The 20,344-nt window shown below is 43.1% G+C and overlaps 1 protein-coding gene across 1 annotated transcript in view; it reads left to right on the top strand.

Annotated features, from left to right (window-relative positions):
* The window catches only part of LOC132384870 (signal transducer and activator of transcription 5B-like), a 114,902-nt gene that overhangs the window by 55,231 nt on the left and 39,327 nt on the right, over positions 1–20,344 (top strand). Inside the window, exon 3 of the mRNA XM_059956481.1 lies at positions 18,019–18,156. Within this exon, the coding sequence (XP_059812464.1) occupies positions 18,029–18,156 (128 nt within the window). The 5' untranslated portion in view covers positions 18,019–18,028. The remainder of the gene's footprint in view (positions 1–18,018; positions 18,157–20,344) is intronic.

The following is a 20,344-nucleotide window of genomic DNA, read 5'->3' as shown; positions in this document are numbered from 1 at the left end:
AGGATTATTTCTTCATGCTATACAAGTACAAGTTGACTACCGATTTTTCTTGCACCCTCGGTTCCTGAGCATTGCTGGATTAACGTTTTTACTGGACTAAAAGTGGTCATGTAATAATAATGGCAAAAATGGACTGTAGAAGCTTAAAAAGGGTTATTAATTAAACAAAAATGAATATAAATTTATTAGTTTGCTTTCAAAGAACATTGCTTCTTGGTTATCTTTTTAAACTTTTTATGCAGTCGAAGTTGTTTCATGTGCTTTGATCCCTCCCTGTGGAAATTTTCTTACATCAAATAAAAACTCATTAGCTCTTGTTCCGTCATGAAGGTAAGTTTCTCTTGCCTTTTGATTAAATCACACAACAACTCAATTAACTTGTCAATAGTAAATCTTCCAGTTTCATCTATTTCATCATCATTGCTGTCATCTTCATCGCTTGCAGTGTTTTTATTAGCATTCAGAACACTGTCAATAATTTCCGAGTCTGTAAGGTGATGCACAGCATTAATTTCAAATGTTGGTAATCACATTGTAGAATCTACCACATGGTTCTAAAATTATTCTAAATTTTTTAAAAATGAAACCAAAGAAATTAAAGTTGTTTTGAAGTTTGTTAATTTCTCCTAAATTCATCCTGCGTACCTCTGGAATAGGACCAGTTTGTAAAGTGGTGATGGAGAGTTGAGACAGAATACAGTGTTTTCCTAGAGAGGAACAAGGAAGGAAATCTGTCAATGTGAAATCCTCAAATGGGTTGGAAATGATCCAAATACTCAACTCTTATCACCCAAGGTCTGCAAATTGTTGCCCAAAGCCAGGTTGATAAAGTGTCTCAATCAATTTTGGGGATGGGGGGGATGAATAAATTAAAAATCCTGAAATAGATTTTTTGAGAAACGAAGTATATAACAGACATGTATGCTATAGGAGAGAGCTATTTGAGGCTGGAGGCCTGTAACATGTAACTAATAATGTCTTGTAACTGTGAGGACCAGAGAGGAGTAGCAGCAAAATAAATTGTTTAAAAAGTGTGTCTCAGGTATGGAGTTGCTTGTTAACATAAAAGAGGAAAGGTGAGTGAAGATGAGTGGGGATAACTTCACTTGCCCAATCATTGAATTGTTTCCACAACCTATGGATTCACTTTCAAGGACTCTTCATCTCAAGTTCTCAATATTTATTACTATTATTTCCTCTTATTTTTTATTTCTGTATTTGCACAATTTGGTGTTTTGTTTGCACATCGGTTGTTTGTCCTGTTGGGTGATTATATTGATGTTATTATGTATCTTGGACTTACTGAGTATTCCCACAAGAAAAAGAATTTCGGAGTAGTAATGGTGATGTATATGTACTTTGTTATAATTTACTTTGAAAGATCTAGCAATAGCCATTTTGAAAAGGGCTGATTTGAGGTGTTATTGTTGAGGGCAAAGTCCAAGCTTTGGTGAGGAGGTCAAACAACAACAATGTTTTTAAAAGTGGCACAACTATGTCTTCAGGATTTTTCAATCACCTGCATCTCCTCTCAGACCACATGGATCAGTTGGAGCAGCAGGTGGACTCATTGAGCATCATGCAGGAGATAGTAAACATAAACAGGAGTCACAGGGAGATAGTTTCACCAAAAATCAAAATGGCCATTGGGATTTCTTCTGGAGTAGACAATACAAGAGGCTTGCATTTCACCTGAACAAAGGAGGGCCAATATGCTGACAGGAAGATTTGTTAGGTGAACTTGGGACATGCATAGGCACATTGGACGGAGATATAGCTGTTACAGAAGTATGGTTGGTGAATGGGCAGGACTGCAGCTGGGGTACTGGTGATACATGAATGATAGAGGTGGGGTTAAGAAAAGAGAGGGAGTTGCTTTTTTGATGGACAACAAGAATGTGGCAATACTTATAGAGGATATTCCTAGGGAATAGACCAATGAGGCTAAATGAGAGGAACTCAAATAAAAAGGAAATAGTAGCATTGATTAATGTACCTTATTTAAGGAGGGCTGTATGGGCAAGGTAGTGAACTTAACATGAGTGGCAGGAAAGTTACTGAGCAGGATTATTAATAGTCACCATGACAGCGTGAAAAATCATGTTTCAAATTTAATCCTTTTTTTCAAGAGATGACGGAGAGGATTGACAATAGTAAGGCAGTAGACAATGTCTGCATCCACTTTTACAAGGTACTTTTAGCAAGGCCTTTCACGTGGTAGGTTGGTCTGTAAAATAAGATCACATGGGATCCAAAAAATGATCACATACAATGCAAAATTAGTTTGGTGAAGAAGTCAAAGAATGGTACTGGAGGATTTTTTTTCTCTCTAGATCACTGTCCTCTGACCAGTGGTATACTGTAGGGATTGGTGCTGGGTCATGTATTGTTCATTATCTATATTAACAGTTTGAGAATGTAGTTAGCATGGGAAGTGTATGGATGACATCAAATTAATGGTATAGTGGATAGTGAAGGTCATTTAATACTTACAACATCTAGATCAACCAGAAAAGTGGGCCAAGGAATGGCAGATGGAATTTAACTTGGATATCTGCACAGTATTGTATTTTGGTATCTTAAACCAAAGTATGACTCTCACAGGGGCATCCTCTCACAAGGCAGGGGCCTTGGAGTCTCTTGCAGAACAGAAAAACTTATAAGTATATTGTTCCTTGAAAGTCGTGGTACAGGTGGAGAGAGTGGTGAAAAAGACACTTGGCATTGGTCAACCCACTGAGCACAAGAGTTGGGACATCCATGGTACAACTATACAAGACATTGACACGTACTTGGAGTATTATGTGTGGTTTTATTTGCCTAACTATGAGAAAGATGTCATTAAGCTGGAAATTGTACCGAAAAGATTCACAAGAGTGTTGCTGAAAATGAAGGGCTTCAATTCTAAAGAGAGGCTGGGATAGACTAGGGCTTTATCCTGTAATTGAGTCTGAGAGCTATCCTGATGGAGTTTTATAAAATGATGAGTTGCATGGATAGGGCAAATGATTAGACTTCTCCCTGGGGAAGGGAAGTCTGAAACTAGATGGCATAGAGTGGAGAGATTTAAAAGGGATCAGAGGGGCACCTTTATCACATGGTGTTTTGTAAGTGGAGCAAGCTGCCAGAGAAGATAGTAGCAGCTGGTACAACTACAGTGTTTAAAAGACATCTGACAGGTACGTGGATAGGAAAGGTTTAGAGGGATAGAAATCAAACACAGACAAATTGGACTAGCTCGGTATACAAGTTGGGCCAAAGGGACTTTTTCCTGTGCTGTGTAACTTAATGTGTGGGTTCCCAGCCTTAATGTTATGGATCAATGCCATTAAGCAAGGGGTCTGTGGACCCCTGACTTAATGCCTCTCTGAAGACATCATTATTATGGTACTGTAGCGGTGTGCTACAAGCAGCGCTAAAATTACGACACGGAGTCGGTAACTGCAGTCGAAGGAAAAACTTTATTCGAAAACTTCAGCCTCACTTTTAAGCCTCTGTCAACCGGCCCCCCATGGCGAAGAGGCTCCAAAGCTCTGTGCTCGCAAACCCCCGTAGGCTATCTAATTGTGAGTCGGTTCGGATACGCTAGGAAATGAGGCGCTACATAACCCCCCCCCAGAACCGGCGATACACCCCCCAATGTCCACAGCCTGGGCCAGAACCTGCTTGGGAGGTCGGCCTCTGCGCCGAGGCGCCGGAAACTCGGCCGGTTGCGCCAGGTCCACATGGGCCGGCTTGAGGCGGTCCACCGTGAAAACCTCCTCCTTCCCCCCAACGTCCAGCACGAACGTGGACCCGTTGTTCCGGAGCACCGTAAACGGCCCCTCGTATGGCCGCTGCAGCGGTGGCCGATGCCCGCCCCTTCGTACAAACACAAACTTACAGTTCCGTAGGTCTTTGGGTACGCAGGTCGGGTGCCGCCCATGCTGTGAAGTGGGTATGGGGGCCAGGTTACCGAGCTTCTCGCGAAGTCTGCCCAGGACTGCAGCGGGTTCTTCCTCTTGCCCCCTCGGGGCTGGTAGGAACTCCCCGGGGACGGCCAGGGGCGCGCCGTATACCAACTCGGCCGACGAGGCGTGCAGGTCGTCCTTGGGCGCTGTGCGGATGCCGAGAAGGACCCAGGGAAGCTCGTCCGCCCAGTTGGCTCCTCGCAGGCGGGCCATGAGGGCCGACTTCAGGTGACGGTGGAAACGCTCCACCAGCCCGTTCGACTGTGGGTGGTAGGCAGTGGTGTGGTGCAGCTGAGTCCCCAAAAGGCTGGCCATAGCTGACCACAGGCTGGAGGTGAACTGGGCGCCTCTGTCGGAGGTAATGTGGGCTGGTACACCAAAGCGGGATATCCAGGTGGCGAGCAGGGCTCGGGCGCAAGATTCGGAGGTGGTGTCGGTGAGCGGGACCGCCTCTGGCCATCTTGTGAACCGGTCCACGATAGTCAGGAGGTAACGCGCTCCGCGCGACACTGGCAGGGGGCCCACCATATCCACATGAATGTGGTCGAAACGCCGGTGGGCGGGATGGAACTGCTGCGGTGGGGCTTTGGTGTGCCGCTGAACCTTGGCCGTCTGGCAGTGCATGCACGTTCTGGCCCATTCACTGACCTGTTTGCGGAGACCGTGCCAAACGAACCTGCTGGAAACCAGCCGGACAGTTGTCCGGATGGAGGGATGCGCCAAGTTATGAATGGAGTCGAAAACACGTCGCCGCCAGGCTGCGGGGACGACCGGACGGGGCTGGTCGGTGGCGACGTCACAGAGTAGGGTCCTGTCACCTGGGCCCACGGGGAGGTCCTGGAGCTGCAAACCAGAGACTGCAGTCCTGTAACTCGGAATCTCCTCATCTACCTGCTGTGCCTCTGCCAGTGCCTCAAAGTCTACCCCTTGGGAAAGGGCATGAACGGTAGGGCGAGAGAGCGCATCCGCCACGACATTGTCCTTACCCGAGACGTGCCGGACATCCGTTGTGTATTCAGAGATGTAGGACAGGTGGCGTTGCTGGCGGGATGACCAGGGGTCGGATGCTTTCGTAAACGCAAAGGTAAGCGGTTTGTGGTCCGTGAACGCGGTGAAGGGCCGACCTTCTAGGAAGTACCTGAAATGCCGGATTGCCAGGTAGAGCGCCAACAGTTCCCGGTCAAAAGCACTGTACTTGAGCTCGGGTGGCCGCAGGTGTTTGCTGAAAAACGCCAGGGGTTGCCAGCGACCTGCGATGAGCTGCTCCAGCACCCCACCGACTGCCGTGTTTGATGCGTCCACTGTGAGGGCGGTAGGGGTGTCCATTCTGGGATGTACTAGCATTGCGGCGTCAGCCAAAGCTTCCTTCGTTTGAACGAAAGCGGCGGCGGACTCCTCGTCCCAGGTAATGTCCTTGCTCGGACCCGACATCAGGGCGAACAGGGGGCGCATGATCCGGGCAGCTGAAGGGAGGAAGCGGCGGTAGAAATTGACCATACCTACGAATTCCTGAAGGCCTTTGATCGTGGTGGGTCGGGGGAAGTGGCGGACCGCATCTACCTTAGCGGGCAGAGGGGCTGCCCCGTCTTTAGTAATCCTGTGGCCCAGGAAGTCAATGGTATCAAGTCCGAACTGGCATTTGGCAGGGTTGATTGTAAGACCGTACTCACTCAGTCGGGCGCAGAGTTGACGGAGGTGGGACAGATGCTCCTGACGACTGCCGCTGGCTATGAGGATGTCATCCAAATAGATGAACGCGAAGTCCAGGTCCCGTCCCACCGCGTCCATTAACCGCTGGAACGTCTGTGCGGCATTCTTCAGGCCGAACGGCATGCGGAGGAACTCGAAGAGGCCAAACGGGGTGATGAGAGCCGTTTTGGGGACGTCGTCAGGATGCATCGGGATTTGATGGTACCCTCGGACAAGGTCGACCTTGGAGAAGATCCGGGCGCCGTGCAGGTTTGCCGCAAAGTCCTGAATGTGCGGCACAGGGTAGCGGTCCGGTGTGGTAGCCTCGTTCAGCCTGCGGTAGTCGCCGCACGGTCTCCAGCCCCCCGTCGCTTTGGGCACCATGTGCAGGGGGGAAGCCCAGGGGCTGTCGGACCGCCGGATGATCCCCAATTCCTCCATTCTCTGGAACTCCTCCTTCGCCAGTCGGAGCTTGTCCGGGGGAAGCCGCCGAGCACGGGCATGGAGGGGTGGTCCCTGTGTCGGGATGTGGTGCTGTACGCCGTGCCTGGGCATGGCTGCTGTGAACTGCGGTGCCAGAACCGATGGGAACTCCGCCAGGACCCTGGTGAAGTCGTTGTCGGACAGCGTGATGGAGCCGAGGTGAGGGGCTGGCAACTGGGCCGCGCCCAGGGAGAACGTCTGAAAGGTCTCGGCGTGTACCAGTCTCTTCCTGGGCAGGTCAACCAGCAGGCTGTGAGCTCGCAAAAAATCCGCACCCAGAAGCGGTTGGGCTACGGCGGCCAGTGTGAAGTCCCACGTGAACTGGCTGGGGCCGAACAGTAGCTGCACCTGACGGGTGCCATAGGTCCTTACTGTGCTGCCATTCACGGCCCTCAGGGGGGGACCCGGTGCCCTGCTGCGGGTGTCGTAACTCGTCGGAGGTAAAACGCTGATCTCAGCCCCAGTATCGACCAAAAACCGGCGTCCCGACCTTCTATCCCACACATACAGGAGGCTATCCCGATGGCCAGCCGCCGTAGCCATCAGCGGCGGCTGGCCCTGGCGTTTCCCGGGAACTTGCAGGGCGGGCGGCAACGGCGGGCTTCTGCGCCCCACCGCTGGTGGTAGAAGCACCAGTGGTCATTGGGCCGGGGGTTAGTGGGCTCTGCGGCCGGGCCTGGACTGGTTTGCTGCCGGGAGCGTGGCTGGGAGATCTGTGCGATGGACGCCCCGCTCACCTTTTTGGCGTTCCACAGCAAGTCCGCCCGGGCTGCCACCTTCCAGGGGTCACTGAAATCCGCGTCGGACAGCAGCAGGCGTATGTCCTCGGGCAGCTGCTCCAGGAATGCCTGCTCAAACATGAGGCCTGTGTGTCCCTCGGCCAGAGACAACATCTCATTCATTAAAGCCGATGGAGGTCTGTCGCCCAAGCCATCCAGGTGCAGTAAACGGGCAGCCCGCTCGCGCCGTGAGAGTCCGAAAGTCCTGAGGAGCAGGGCTTTGAATTCCGTGTACTTGCCGTCTGCCGGGGGCGACTGTACGAACTCCGCGACCTGGGCAGCTGTGTCCTGGTCGAGGGAGCCCACCACGTAGTAGTAGCGGGTGTCTTCTGAGGTGATCCGGCGAACGTGGAATTGGGCTTCGGCTTGCTGGAACCATAGGTCCGGGCGCTGTGTCCAGAAACCCGGCAGTTTCAACGAAACCGCATGAACAGAGGCGGCGTCGGTCATTTCTGGTCCAAAAATCGTTTGGACCGTCGGGGTCACCAATTGTAGCGGTGTGCTACAAGCAGCGCTAAAGTTACGACACGGAGTCGGTAACTGCAGTCGAAGGAAAAACTTTATTCGAAAACTTCAGCCTCACTTTTAAGCCTCTGTCAACCGGCCCCCCATGGCGAAGAGGCTCCAAAGCTCTGTGCTCGCAAACCCCCGTAGGCTATCTAATTGTGAGTCGGTTCGGATACGCTAGGAAGTGAGGCGCTACAGTACTGTGTAAATGTTAAATATGTTTCAAGAAATGCACATTGCATGTCATCTTTTTAAATAAGTATTTAATTAGGATGATGGCAGCATGGAGGTGAAGTCTATGATGGTTTATTGAGCCCAGATGAAGAGTCACAGTCTGTTTTGATACTGGTAGCTTTCATGTATGTTAAGGTGAATTTGGGCTGGGGCAACGTTTTAGTATCCAGCATTATTTTTGTTGGGAGAGGCTGCACAGGAAAGGACCTGATGAAGGATTTTGCCCTGAAATCTTCCATTGATGTTGCCTGACTTGCTGAGTGGCTCCAGAGTTTAATATGACTTGTATGGTGTCACTTTCCTTGTTCAAATTCTGTAAATGGCTGTGTTTGTGGTTATGAGTTGACCTTAAGTAGGAATATATTAAAGTGGAACATTATCAGATAGTATTTGTGGGTTAATGGAGATACCATCTTCATGAAGCTTCTTACTAGCATTGTTGAATGTGTGAATGTGCTACACAAGTGCTAAGAATTAATTTCTATGCGTCACATTGAGTCAAAATTGCAATATAGAGGACAAGATATGTAATTTATTTCATTTGGTTGGTGCAGTCGCAGCAGCATTTTTCAGGGGCATACAATATGTTGCTATCTTTAGTTTTTCTGTGGAACTTTTGGAAATTGATATCATTGCAATACCGTTGTGTAAACTGCACTGCTGGAAAAAAATTTTTGCTTATCATTTTGGAGAGCTGGGTGAAAGTACATCCAGCTTAGTATTAATTTGGTATCGATGACCCCCCCCCCCCCCCACCCCGGCCTCAAAAGTAAATTAGTTATTGAAGCGTCTCAAATGTGTTTTTTAAATTTATGCTGCTGTTATAAACTTTTTCTCTTGTTCTGTATTCAATAGATGAGCATGTTTTGAGTTAGTATGTTTTCTGCTTATTCTTTGATAGTCAGGCTGGTCAATTCAGCTTGAGTAATAAGTAGTTCCATTACTATAATTTCCTGTGAATGTCAGTGGTCTTTCCCAGTAGTCAAATTTCTTGATTGGTTATTATTGCCCAGTGCTAAAATCACACCACAAAACAGGATTTGATTAGCTGACTTAGACCACCAGGTTCAGTAACAGATATTACCCCTCAGCCATCAGGCTCTTGAACCAAAGGGGATAACTTCACTCGCCCAATTACTAAAATGTTCCCGCAACCTATGGGCTCACTTTCAAGGACTCTTCATCTCATGTTCTCGATACTTATTGCCTATTTATTTATTATTATTTCTTTATTTTTGTATTTGTGCAGTTTGTCTTTTATACAGTGGTTGACTGCTCAAACTTGTGCAGTCTTTCATTGATTCTGTTATGGTTATTCTGTTATGGATTTGCCCACAAGCAAATTAATCTCAGGGTTGAATATGGTGACATAAATGTACTTTTGATAAATTTACTTTGAACTTATAACACTCATAACCAGAACATTGTATCTGAATTTCTAATTTTGCAAAATTTTAGGACCTATTTTTACTACCTTTATTACCTTTGGGACCACCTACTTGTGGACTGCTAAATAACTGTTTCATCTGCAAACTCCGAAGATTAGGATTGAACCCAGACTGCTGGAGTTGAGACAGCCTCTCCACTAACTGTAACATAAGAGACAGCAATCCCAATCCCGTGCCTTTCTATCCTAATCTTTTTCTCAATCCTTTATGGATTACTTTTGCTTTAAAATAATAAATTACCAAATATCAAGCAATAATTTATATTCTAGTTTTAAGTAATGGCTAGTAAAGAACACACTTGGTTTCCTAGGATATAATCTCATTGCAAGTGGAAGCATTGTTTTAACGTATAAGGCACAGGCCATTCATAGTCATGCTGCCCAGGTGCAGGCATATTGGCCCACCTAGTCTGTACTGATTTTCAATCACCCATTTACCTTTTTGTTCTTCTGCCTATAATTCCATTAGCTGTTCTCTGATTCTACTGATCACTGGCATTCCAGGGGTAATTTAGTGGCTACTTAGAACACATGCCTTTTATGGGCAGTAGTCAGAGGAAACCAATGTAGACACATGCAGGCTCAACACAGAAAACATTGGAAATCAGGATTGAACCCTAGTTTGCTGGAACTATTTCATTGCTGAATTTATTAAAAATTGTCAAAAGTTTTATTCTCAATTATAAACTTTATAAACAAGCATAGTCCTTAATTATAATAGAGGATATTACATTTAATTTAATGTATCAGAACTGGTTTAAGTTTTTAACGTCCCCTGCTTCTGTCCTCGAAGGATATGTGTTCAGACTGAGTGATGTTGAATTGGTCTTACTGTCAGGTTTAATAATTTTTCATAGTTGGAAAAAAATGGTGTGCACTATTCATTATATATGTGTGATTACAGTATTATGGTGGCTTTTTGCACTGCAGCATGTAGTCATTGAGCAATATAGCTAGGAGTCCACTATAGGGAGTCTGGGATCTGTTATCCGGGCAGGTAACAGCATACTTCTCAAATCATTCAGACTGAAAAATCTTTACTGAAATATGTAAAGTTTATATTAGAAATGCAAATATGGGATGTTTCAATTTAGTGCAAAGTACAGAAAGCCAAATGAGAAATAACATAAGATAATTTGAGAACAAGTAAAATTAAGGACTCCTTTTTAAATTTCCTGCAGTGATTTATCTCTGAAGGAATGCAATATCCTAACTCTTGAAAGTAAATTTTTAGAATCAGGAAGGTAATCGGGTTATAATTAAGACAGTATAAAATTGATTTGTACTTGAACGGGCAAGCTCTGTTTTTATGTGGTGCTCAATAGGTGTCTAGAAAGCAAGTATTATAACTTTACACCCTTTGTTACCCTAATCTCTGGCTGATGTACAGTATCAAATCTTGTGAAGGAGCAGGTTAGGTTTGATAGCTTATTGATTTTTGCATTCAACCTTGTATATGAGAAGGTTGAAAGTTGCTTCAAGATTTACTTTGCGATAACAAGTAAGATAGGAGCCCACTTTTAGCCTACTACAGGTCCACGATCCCTTATCTGAAATTCTGAAATCCAAAGAGCTCCGAAACCTGAAGTTTTTTCGCCAGAATCCCTCCATTCCCTAGCAGAGGCCGCCAGACGTCAGTTGTGGCTCAACGCTCGTACTGGTTACATGTGCATTTGCTGTTTGCTGATATTTTGTGTTCACTGTTGACTTTGTGTTTAATTTCACTGTGAAAATGTCAAAAAGAGCTGCAGATATCCCGATGGATAACAATGAGATAAAGAGAAGGAAACATCTATCATTATCAATAATGCAGAAAGTGGAGTTATTGCAGAAGCTTGATCGTGGTGTGTCTGTGCAGTGTCTTAAGGCTGATTTATATTTCTGTGTAGGCTCTACGCAAGTGGCCTATGCTGTTATGAGCATTTATCCTTGTGCGTTGGTGTGTCTACATCGCTCTGCAATTCACTGCCAAAGCACTAGTTGGCGGTGAGGTTTCTGTGCCACTGTGTTGAGTTTCTTCTTGTTGAGTTTCTTTGTGTACTTCAAACAATGGCGACTGAAACTGAGCACAGAAACTGCCGACACAGTTTGGAAAGTTCCATAGTTGCCAAAAATCAGCTGCAATATCTTCCCATTGGGCGACTGAAGGGCAGAGAAGGAACTCTTGGCTGCAATGCTTTCCATAAAGCTTTACAGACCTCCGAAATTATGGAGGACACTGTGCTTGACGCCAGTTTGTAGCTTGCTTCTACAGCCTGTTGACTTCCACCTGAACTAAAACTCAAAATGCATAGGAGGAAATGCGATGCTGCCAAGCGGACCAATCAGTTGTTGTGGTCTGTGTCGCTGCAATGCATAGTTACATTTTTGGGGAGGTGCGCGTCAGGCTACGGTGTAGGGTATGCAGCTACGCCATGCTTATGGCGTAGATTCGACGCAGAAGTATAAATTGGCCTTAACTGAAGAATATGGTGTCGGAGCTACCACTGTATATGATTTAATGAAACAGAAAGACAAGTTACTTAAGTTTTATAGTGACAGTGATGATCTACATTTATTCCAGTAAATTATTTACCACATGTTTGATTCAGTTCGTTTGAAGCTGTATAGTTTTACGTTTTATTGAATGTTCTTGTTGGAAATAAAAAAATTTTCTTGTCATTATTCCCTAAACATTACAGTATAACAACTATTTACATAGCATTTACACTGTATTAGATATTATAAGTAATCTAGAGATGATTTAACGTATACGGGAGGACGTGCGTAGGTCTGGAGTTCCGCAGGATCCTAAAGTCCACCCGCACTGAGACAGGTTAAATAAGGGACTTGAGTATACGTGTTTTTTGGTATCCATGGGGGGTCCCGGAACCAATAAGGAGTGATTCTGAAATCTGAAGAATTCTGAATTCCGAAATGCAACTAGCCCCAAGGATTTTGGATAAGGGATTGTGGGCCTGTAGAAAATTCAGGCCACTGCATTTTATGTGAAACCTATTTAAGATCTTGAGGTTTCAATTTTTGGGACATACTATTTCCCATACTCTAATATAGAATTCCACTATTTACGCAATTATCAAATTTTCAGTCCTGATTTTTAGAGTATTTGCAAATAGACTAATTATGAAAAGTTTATTCTATAATAATGCAGCACAGAAGCAGGCCCTTCAGTTTAACTTGTCCATGCTGCACAAGATGCCTATCTAGTTCCATTCATTTAATATTTGAAGGTAAAAGCATTTGCAGGACTGCACAGGGGCAGGAGTGGGGTGCAAAGGGGCCAACCTGATGGGTTGACTTCCATTCTGTTATAATTCTATTTGAATCTGTTTTTACTTAAGTACTCAAGGAAGTGTACATTGTAGGGTTGTGTTAATTTCTAATATTTTGCTGTTTACTTTTAATGAACCTGTCCAAGATTGAATGTTGAGGTTTTTATTTTAAGTGAAAGTGCAAAACTAAAGTCTGATTTGTATGAATCCTGAAAGACATTATTTTGGTGATTTCCTTTGCATTTTAGAGCGAAGGAATTGTTCTTGCATATTAAGAAGCATGATTCAAGGAGAGATGCAAGTTCAGAATTGGGAGCTGACTGGGAAGCAACTTTAGCTTGTTCAGACAGTAGGGAAGCAACAGAGGCAGCTCTGAGGATGGCCTTGAATATGGCATATGATGATAGAACAGTACGGATATGAACAGGCCCTTTGGCTCATGATGTGTCCTCATGAGCTAATTATCCTCATGACACGAATCCCTTCTGTCTACAGATAGTCCATATCCCTCCATTCTCTGCATATTCATGTGCCTTTCTAAGAGACTCTTAAATGCCTCTATCATGTCTGCCTCCACTTGGCAGTGCATTTCAGACACCCAGCACTCTGTTTTAAAAAAGAACTTGCCCTGCACATCTCCTTTGATTTCCCTCTCACATCTTAAAATCATGCCCTCCAGTATTGGACTCTTTGATTCTAGGAAAGTGACACCAGCAATCTGCAAACACAAGGAAATCTGCAGATGTTGGAAATTCAAGCAACACACACAAAATGCTGGTGGAGCACAGCAGCATCTATGGGAAGAAGCACTGTCAACATTTCGGGCCGAGACCCTTTGTCAGGACTAACTGAAAGAAAAGATAGTAAGACATTTGAAAGGGGGAGGGGGAGATCAGAACTGATAGGAGAAGACCGGAGGGGGTGGGGTGAAGCTAAGTGTTGGAAAGGTGATTGGCAAAAGGGATACAGAGCTGGAGAAGGGAGAGGATCATGGGACGGGAGGTCTATGGGATGCTGCCTGGCCTGCTGTGTTCCACCAGCATTTTGTGTGTGTTACCAGCAATCTGTTCTACCTGTGACTCTTATGATATTATAAATTTCTGTCAGGTCTCCTCTCAGCCTCCACTGCTCCAGAGAAAACAACCCTGGTTTGTTTAGTGTCTCCTTATAGCACATTCCCTCTATTCAAATAGCATCCTTGTGGGGAGGGAGAGAAGAAATTCTTTTGTGCTGTTTCTAAAGCTTCCACGTCCATCCTGTAATGAGACCAGAACTTGAATGCAAACTCCAGATGTGGCTTAACCAGAATTTTATAAAGCTGCATCATTAACTTCCTGACTTGAACTCAGTGACTAATAAAGGCATGCTTGCCATATGCCTTCTTGACTACCCTGTCAATTTATGCAGCCACTTTCAGGGAATTATAGAATTAGGCTTCAAGATCCCTCTGAGGATCAATGCTGCTAAGGGTCCTGCCATTAACTGTGCACTTGTTAGATTTGATCTTCTAAAGTGCAACCCCTCTAATTTGCCTCAATTTAACTTTATCTGCTATTTCTCTCCCTATATTTGAAACTGATCTATATCCTGCTATATCCATCAGCGACCTTAGACTATGAAACATAACAGAGTTAGGCCATTTGGCCGACTGGTTCTGCTTCTGCACACTCCCTGCTTTCTAGACACTGCTACCAATTTTTGTGTCATCAGCAAACCAACTAACCCGCCCATCCACCTCTTCGGAGAAGAAAGAGGAAATTGTAAGAAAAACGACTGTGTACACACACTTGGCCTAACTTCTGAAATTTCAATTGTCTCAAAATGTTCAAGGTATATTTAATATCTAAAGTATGTATACCATATACAACCTTGAAATTCATTGTTTTGCTGGCAGCTACAAAACAAAGAAACGCAATAGAATCCACTAAACAAAACCCAGGCAATAAAGACTGTTAAGCATCCAATATGCAATTAAATAATTGTACAAAAAAAAGTAAACAAATAACATACAGAACATGAATCACAGCGTTCCCTAAAGTGAGCCCACAGCCATGGAACCAATTAGCACTGAGACAACATAGGAACCCGGATGGCTGCAGTGTCAGTTCAACGCGGTAGTGAGTAAAACCTCACCAAGCTGAACACCAGTTCGTCCCTTGCCCACGCCCTCGATGCCTTAGTCTTTTTAATCTGGCTCAGGCTTAAGCCAGCTAAACATCAGTTCATTTATCTCTCTCTGACCTGGGTCTTGCCAAATCTTTCAGGATACTGCAAAAACGACAGGTCGTTTGGATTATTCAAAAGGACGGCTCCCAAAGGGGAATTGCAGGCTATGGATTGCAGTAATCGTAGTCCAAAAAAAGTATACTTAGTAGAATAGTTAGTAGTTTTGTTAGCTGTCTGCACAATGTTTTTGTGTAACACCAGCACCATCTTGCATCAGGTAGAAGTAATCAGTAATTGGTTTTTATTATTGTCACATGTATCAAAATAGAATGGAAAAAATGCACGCCATCCAGACAAGTCATAAAGCATAAGTACAAAGGGAAAAGCAATACAGAATGCAGAATATAGTGTTACAGTTACAGAGAAAGTGCAGTGTAGCAGACAAGGTGCAAGAGCCAGGATGAGAGAGATCAAGAACTTGTCTTTTAATCTACAAGTGGCCCAATCAAGAGTCTTATAGCAGCAGGATAGAAACTTAAGCAAGGTGATGTGTGATTTCAAGCTTTTGTATCCTGAGCATTGGAAAGGTGGAGAATTGGAATTGATTTATTATTGGCACATATACCAAGGTACAGTACAAAGCTTGTCTTGTATACTGTGCAATGAATTGATCTGTACCAACAATGCATCAAGGTTGTACAAGGTAAAACAATAATGCAGAATAAAGTACGACAATTACAGAGAAAGTGCAGTGCAGGTAACTAATAAGGTGCAAGATCATTAATGAGGTTGCTTTTGAGGTCAAGAGTCCATCATGCTGGCTGCTTTACTGAGGCAGGGAAAAGTGTAGACAGTCAATGGTGGGGAGGCTGGTTTCAATAATGTAGTGAGCTGTGTCCACAGCTCTGCAGTTTCTTGGGGTCACGGCAGAGTAGTTGCCTTACAAAAGCCATGATGCATCCAGAGGATGCTTTCCTTGGTACATTGACTAAAAATTGGTAAGGGTTGACAGGGATATGCCAAATTTCTTGAGCCTCCTGTGAAAGTAGGCACATTGGTGAGCTTTCTTAGCTGTGGCATCTATGATTGGGCCAGGACAGGCTGTTGGTGGTGATCACTCCAAGGAATGTGAAGCTATCAACCTCAGCACTGTTGAAGCAGACAGGGGCAGAACCCTTCCCCCTCCCCACCTCCTGAAGTCAATGACCAGCTGTTTTGTTTTGCTGCCGTTTGAGGAAAACATTGTAAGCTGTCTTTTCTGAACTCTTGAGTTGTCATTGTTTGAGATGTGGCCCACTATGGTGGAGTTAGAGTAGAATCTAGCCACACAGTCATGATTGTGCAAGGAATAGAGTACAGGCTAAGGACACACTCTTGTGGGACTCCCATGCTAAGAATAATTGTGGCAGAGGTGCTGTTGCCCACCCTTACTGATTGTGTCAATTCACAAATCCAGTTGCAGAGGGAGGAGTTGACTCTCAGGTCTAATTTTGGCAATGAGTTTATATGGAATTATAGTGCGGAAGCCAGAGCTGTAGTCAATAAACAATGGTCTAATGTAGATATACTGACTGTCTAGATCGGGGTTCCCAACCTGGAGTCCACAGACCCTTTGCTTCATGGTATTGGTCATTGGCATAAAATAAAGTTGGGAATCCCTGGTCTAGATGTTTTAGAGATGACCAGGCATTTCTAGTGAGGGCCAGGAAATGGCATTTCCTGTAGACCTGTTTTTAAATTGTAGTGGGGCATGATTGTCTGAGAGGCTGGACTTAATATATGCTGTGACCAGCTTCTTGAAGCACTTCATGATGGTGAATGTCAGAGCCATTGAGTGGTAGTTCTTAAAGTTTGTTACTTTTTTTTTCTTGTATACAGGGATGATAGTGGTCAAATCAGGTGGGAACCTCAAATTTAAGCAGGAAGAGGGTAAAAATGTCTGCACATACCCATGCCAGCTGACTTGTCCAGGATTTAAGGACACAAACAGGGGCACTGGATGCTTCCGCAGCCACTTGGTGTCCCAAGCCACATCATTCAATCCTGGCTTTACTCTCTTGAAAACAAATCTCATATCCGTGAAGTTTATTATGGGTTCAGATACATTGGAGACTGTTGAGAAGATCGGTGTTGTACCAGTCTGCTGCTTTTCAAAACATGCATAGAATGTATTAAGCTCATTGGGAAGGGATATGATATTGGCAATGCTGTCTGACTTGGTTTTGTCGTCCATTATAATGTGTAAGCCCCACCACAATTGACTGCTGGCCTGGGACTCAATTTTGGACTGGTATTGTCTTTTGGCATCTCTGATAACTTTATGGAGCTGGTATCTTGACCTTGAGTGTAAGTGACTGGAACAGGAGGGTTCATTTATAAGTATGTGGAAACTTTAGAGAGAGCTTTAGACACTACAGAAGAGCTTTACCAGGGTGTTGCTTGGATTAGAGAATACATTGTATGAGGAAGGATTAAACAAGTTAAGGCTCTTCTCTTTGAAGCAAAGGAGGGTGAGCGGCGACTTTATAGAGGTGTATAAGAGAGTAAGAGGCATAGATGCTGTCATAAAGCACATTTTACCCAGGACAGTAATGGCAATACAAGAGGATATCCATTTAAGGTGAGTAGAGTAAAGTTTAAGGGAGATGTCAGAGGTGGTGGTTGTTGTGTTTTTTAACAGAGAGTAGCAGGTGCCTGGAACACACTGCTGGGGTGCTGGTAGAGGCTGATATAATAGCCACATTTAAGAGGCTATGAGATAAGCACATGGATGTAAGAAAAATGACTGTGTAGGAGGGAAGTGTTAGACTGATTGTGGAGTAAGTTTATATAGGTTGGCACAACATTGTGGGTCAAAAGGTCTGTACTGTGCTGTACTGTTCAGTGTTTTCTGTATGTCTCTCATAATATTTTACACTGCTATCAGGTTTCCCATCAGTCGGTCCACCAACGAAAATGCACCCTTCCTATTCAGTCACACTTCATAATTAAAACACACTGTAGGTTTTATTGAATAATTTGCCAAGAGTTTTAATAAATCTTCTCAATTATACAACTGATATTTAAAAAAATACATACAATTGAATTTCTAACCTCATGCTAACTAACCATGTAACTTGCTACAATTAAATGCTCCTGAGAGGCTACTTATCTTTATCACCCCTGCTTAATTACTGATTATTCTTCAATTGACATCTAATAATAAAAACTTTAAAAGGATTTTGCCCTATTACAGTAAAAGCTCTTTCCTAGTGGAAAAATATTTCAATAAATTCTGTGCACATTTATTTCAATAGCTGTAGGTACTGTAAGAGTTTAAAACAAAAAAATTGGCAACTTCAAAAATTACATTTTATTTTAGGACACCTTTGCTTTATGGAATGCAAAACTTCATTTTCTTATTTAAACTGTCTTTTGTAAATCCATGTTCACTTACTTGAATTGGTTGTTTATTTTGTAGCTTGGGTAAGTGATTTTTATTTACCTTTCAGATCTTAGACCATGTCAGTATGGATTCAGGCCCAGCAGCTTCAGGGCGAAGCTCTGCGTCAGATGCAGTCCTTGTATGGGCAGCATTTTCCAATTGAAGTTCGGCATTATTTATCGCAGTGGATTGAAAGCCAGGCATGGTATGTACAATTCAGATGAAAGAGTAAGTCAAATTATTCAGTAGTTAGTGTTATTTGGCTGCTATTGGAAAGGTTATAATGTGGTCTCGATGAAGGGTCGAAACATCGACTGTTCTATTTCCCGCCAGATCTGCAATTTGATGTTGCAATTTGGGTGTTGCTTCAGATTCTTGACAGCATCTGCAGCCCTCCATGTGTCTTCAGTTATACTTTATCATTTTCAAGTTTCAAACAGCTTGTGATACACTTATCAGTTAGTCCTTTTACATCTTTTCCATGCCCAAAGATAACTACTTTTAAAAACATGGTGTTTTTTTTCATGAAATAGTTTCTTCTATCAACATTTTGCCAGCTTGAACAATGCTTAAACTCTCATTCATTTTGGATGTTAACGTTATCAGTCTCTACACATTTCTGCTGTTGGAATTCGTTCAGTCTTTCAATTCTTTTTTAATTGCGCTAGAAAGTAAGTTGGGACTATACTGCCAATGTGGTGTTATAATCACTTGAAAATCAAACCACTTAAAAATGTAATTGCTCCTACGTAATTTTCAGTTGCGTGAGTTTGTCAATGTGTAAAAGAAGTTTAAATGATTAAGAACAGTTATACCACATTTCATGACTCCAATACAACATGAAGTGGTTCACTGCCAGTTTTTGAAGTTAATTCTTGAAGGAAATGCAATCCCATCTTAACCAGATGGCTGTGGATGCTAAGTGAATAAATTTTCAATGCTGCGATTAATATATTAATTCATCAAGAAATATGGAAAAGTTTTAATTCCCAATGAGATCAGCTTAGACTAATGAAAAAAGTGGATCTAATGAGCTAACTTCTTGGAACAAACTTTCTGGGTTCTGAACTTATTTAGATAAAGGTAACTTCTACATTTTGGTCATTTGGGTAACAGAAATTCACCCTTATTGAATTCACAAATCACTACCTAAAAGTTTGAGATGTGGAATGAAATTTGTTCGTACTGAATTTAGGTTGTACAAATCATTTCTGAATTTACACTAATTTAACTATTTAATATACATATTACTGTAATTTATTTACTTATTTATTTTGGTCTATATTATCATATATTGCATTGCACTGCTTCTAAGTTAACAAATTTCGCAACATGTGCCAGTGATATTAAACCTGATTTTGAAATATTTTTTCAACTTGCATTGATACATGAGCAGATGCTATGGCTTCATATTATGAAAAGTCAGTTATAATTATCGCCAAGGATACCTCACCACCTCCCCATATAGAGTATTCAGCACCAGATTTCTAGTAGTAAGTGCCTGTTTCCAACACATCATATTTCTCTAGTCAGTTGTGTGATGGATGGGCAATGACATTTATAGTTGACTGATGACTAACTATCCTGATACAGGTTGGTTTATTTTGCATATCCTTTTGAGTGTAATATTTGTTTGGTAATCTGGTAATAACTGAGGTAATACGACCATCACAGGTAAGTTTCTCATTAAGATTTCAAACTGAAGCCTCACTGTCCTAATTACGCTAACCTGTGTACTGTTTAAAGAATATCTGTTCTCCTATTGTCTTACCCGATGATTATTCCTCAACAAATTCTTGATATTATCTGTTGCACATCACATAACTGTTTGAGATCTTGCTGCACATAAATTGGCTGATGCATTTCCTACATTACAAAAGGCTCAATTTCAAAAATTAATTGGCAGTGAAGTACTTCAAGAAGCTTTGGAGTCATGAAAGGTGCAGTTATAAGTGGTTTTTAATCATTATAATTTTTTACGCAGTCTAACAAACTTGTGCTGCATGAGCTGGAAAGTTTGGTACACAAGATATTCCTTGAAGTGTTGCAACAATTTTAGTGTTGGAAATTTGGCAACTAATTTGAGTATGGCAGATTCTCATGAATGGCATTGAGACAATGACCAGATAATTGACTTGATTAAATGTTGCTTAAAGGATTAATTTTGAAGATGCCGCAGTGAACTTTTATTGTTTTAAAAAATAAATGCCACAGAATTCAAAAGTATATCTAAGGGGCCAGACATCTATTAGTTTGATTCCTCTGAATGTTGGCATGGCAGTGCTGCACTAATTTTATTTTTCAGTAAGATATTTGAAGACTGCAGAATATATTGTAGGGGTAAAATAAAAATAAATTTGTGCATTAGTACTTTGATTGGCAACATGACCTTG

The sequence above is a fragment of the Hypanus sabinus genome, chromosome X1, assembly GCF_030144855.1.
Source record: "Hypanus sabinus isolate sHypSab1 chromosome X1, sHypSab1.hap1, whole genome shotgun sequence".
Lineage (NCBI taxonomy): Eukaryota > Metazoa > Chordata > Chondrichthyes > Myliobatiformes > Dasyatidae > Hypanus > Hypanus sabinus.
This window is presented reverse-complemented; position numbering and strand designations above follow the sequence as displayed.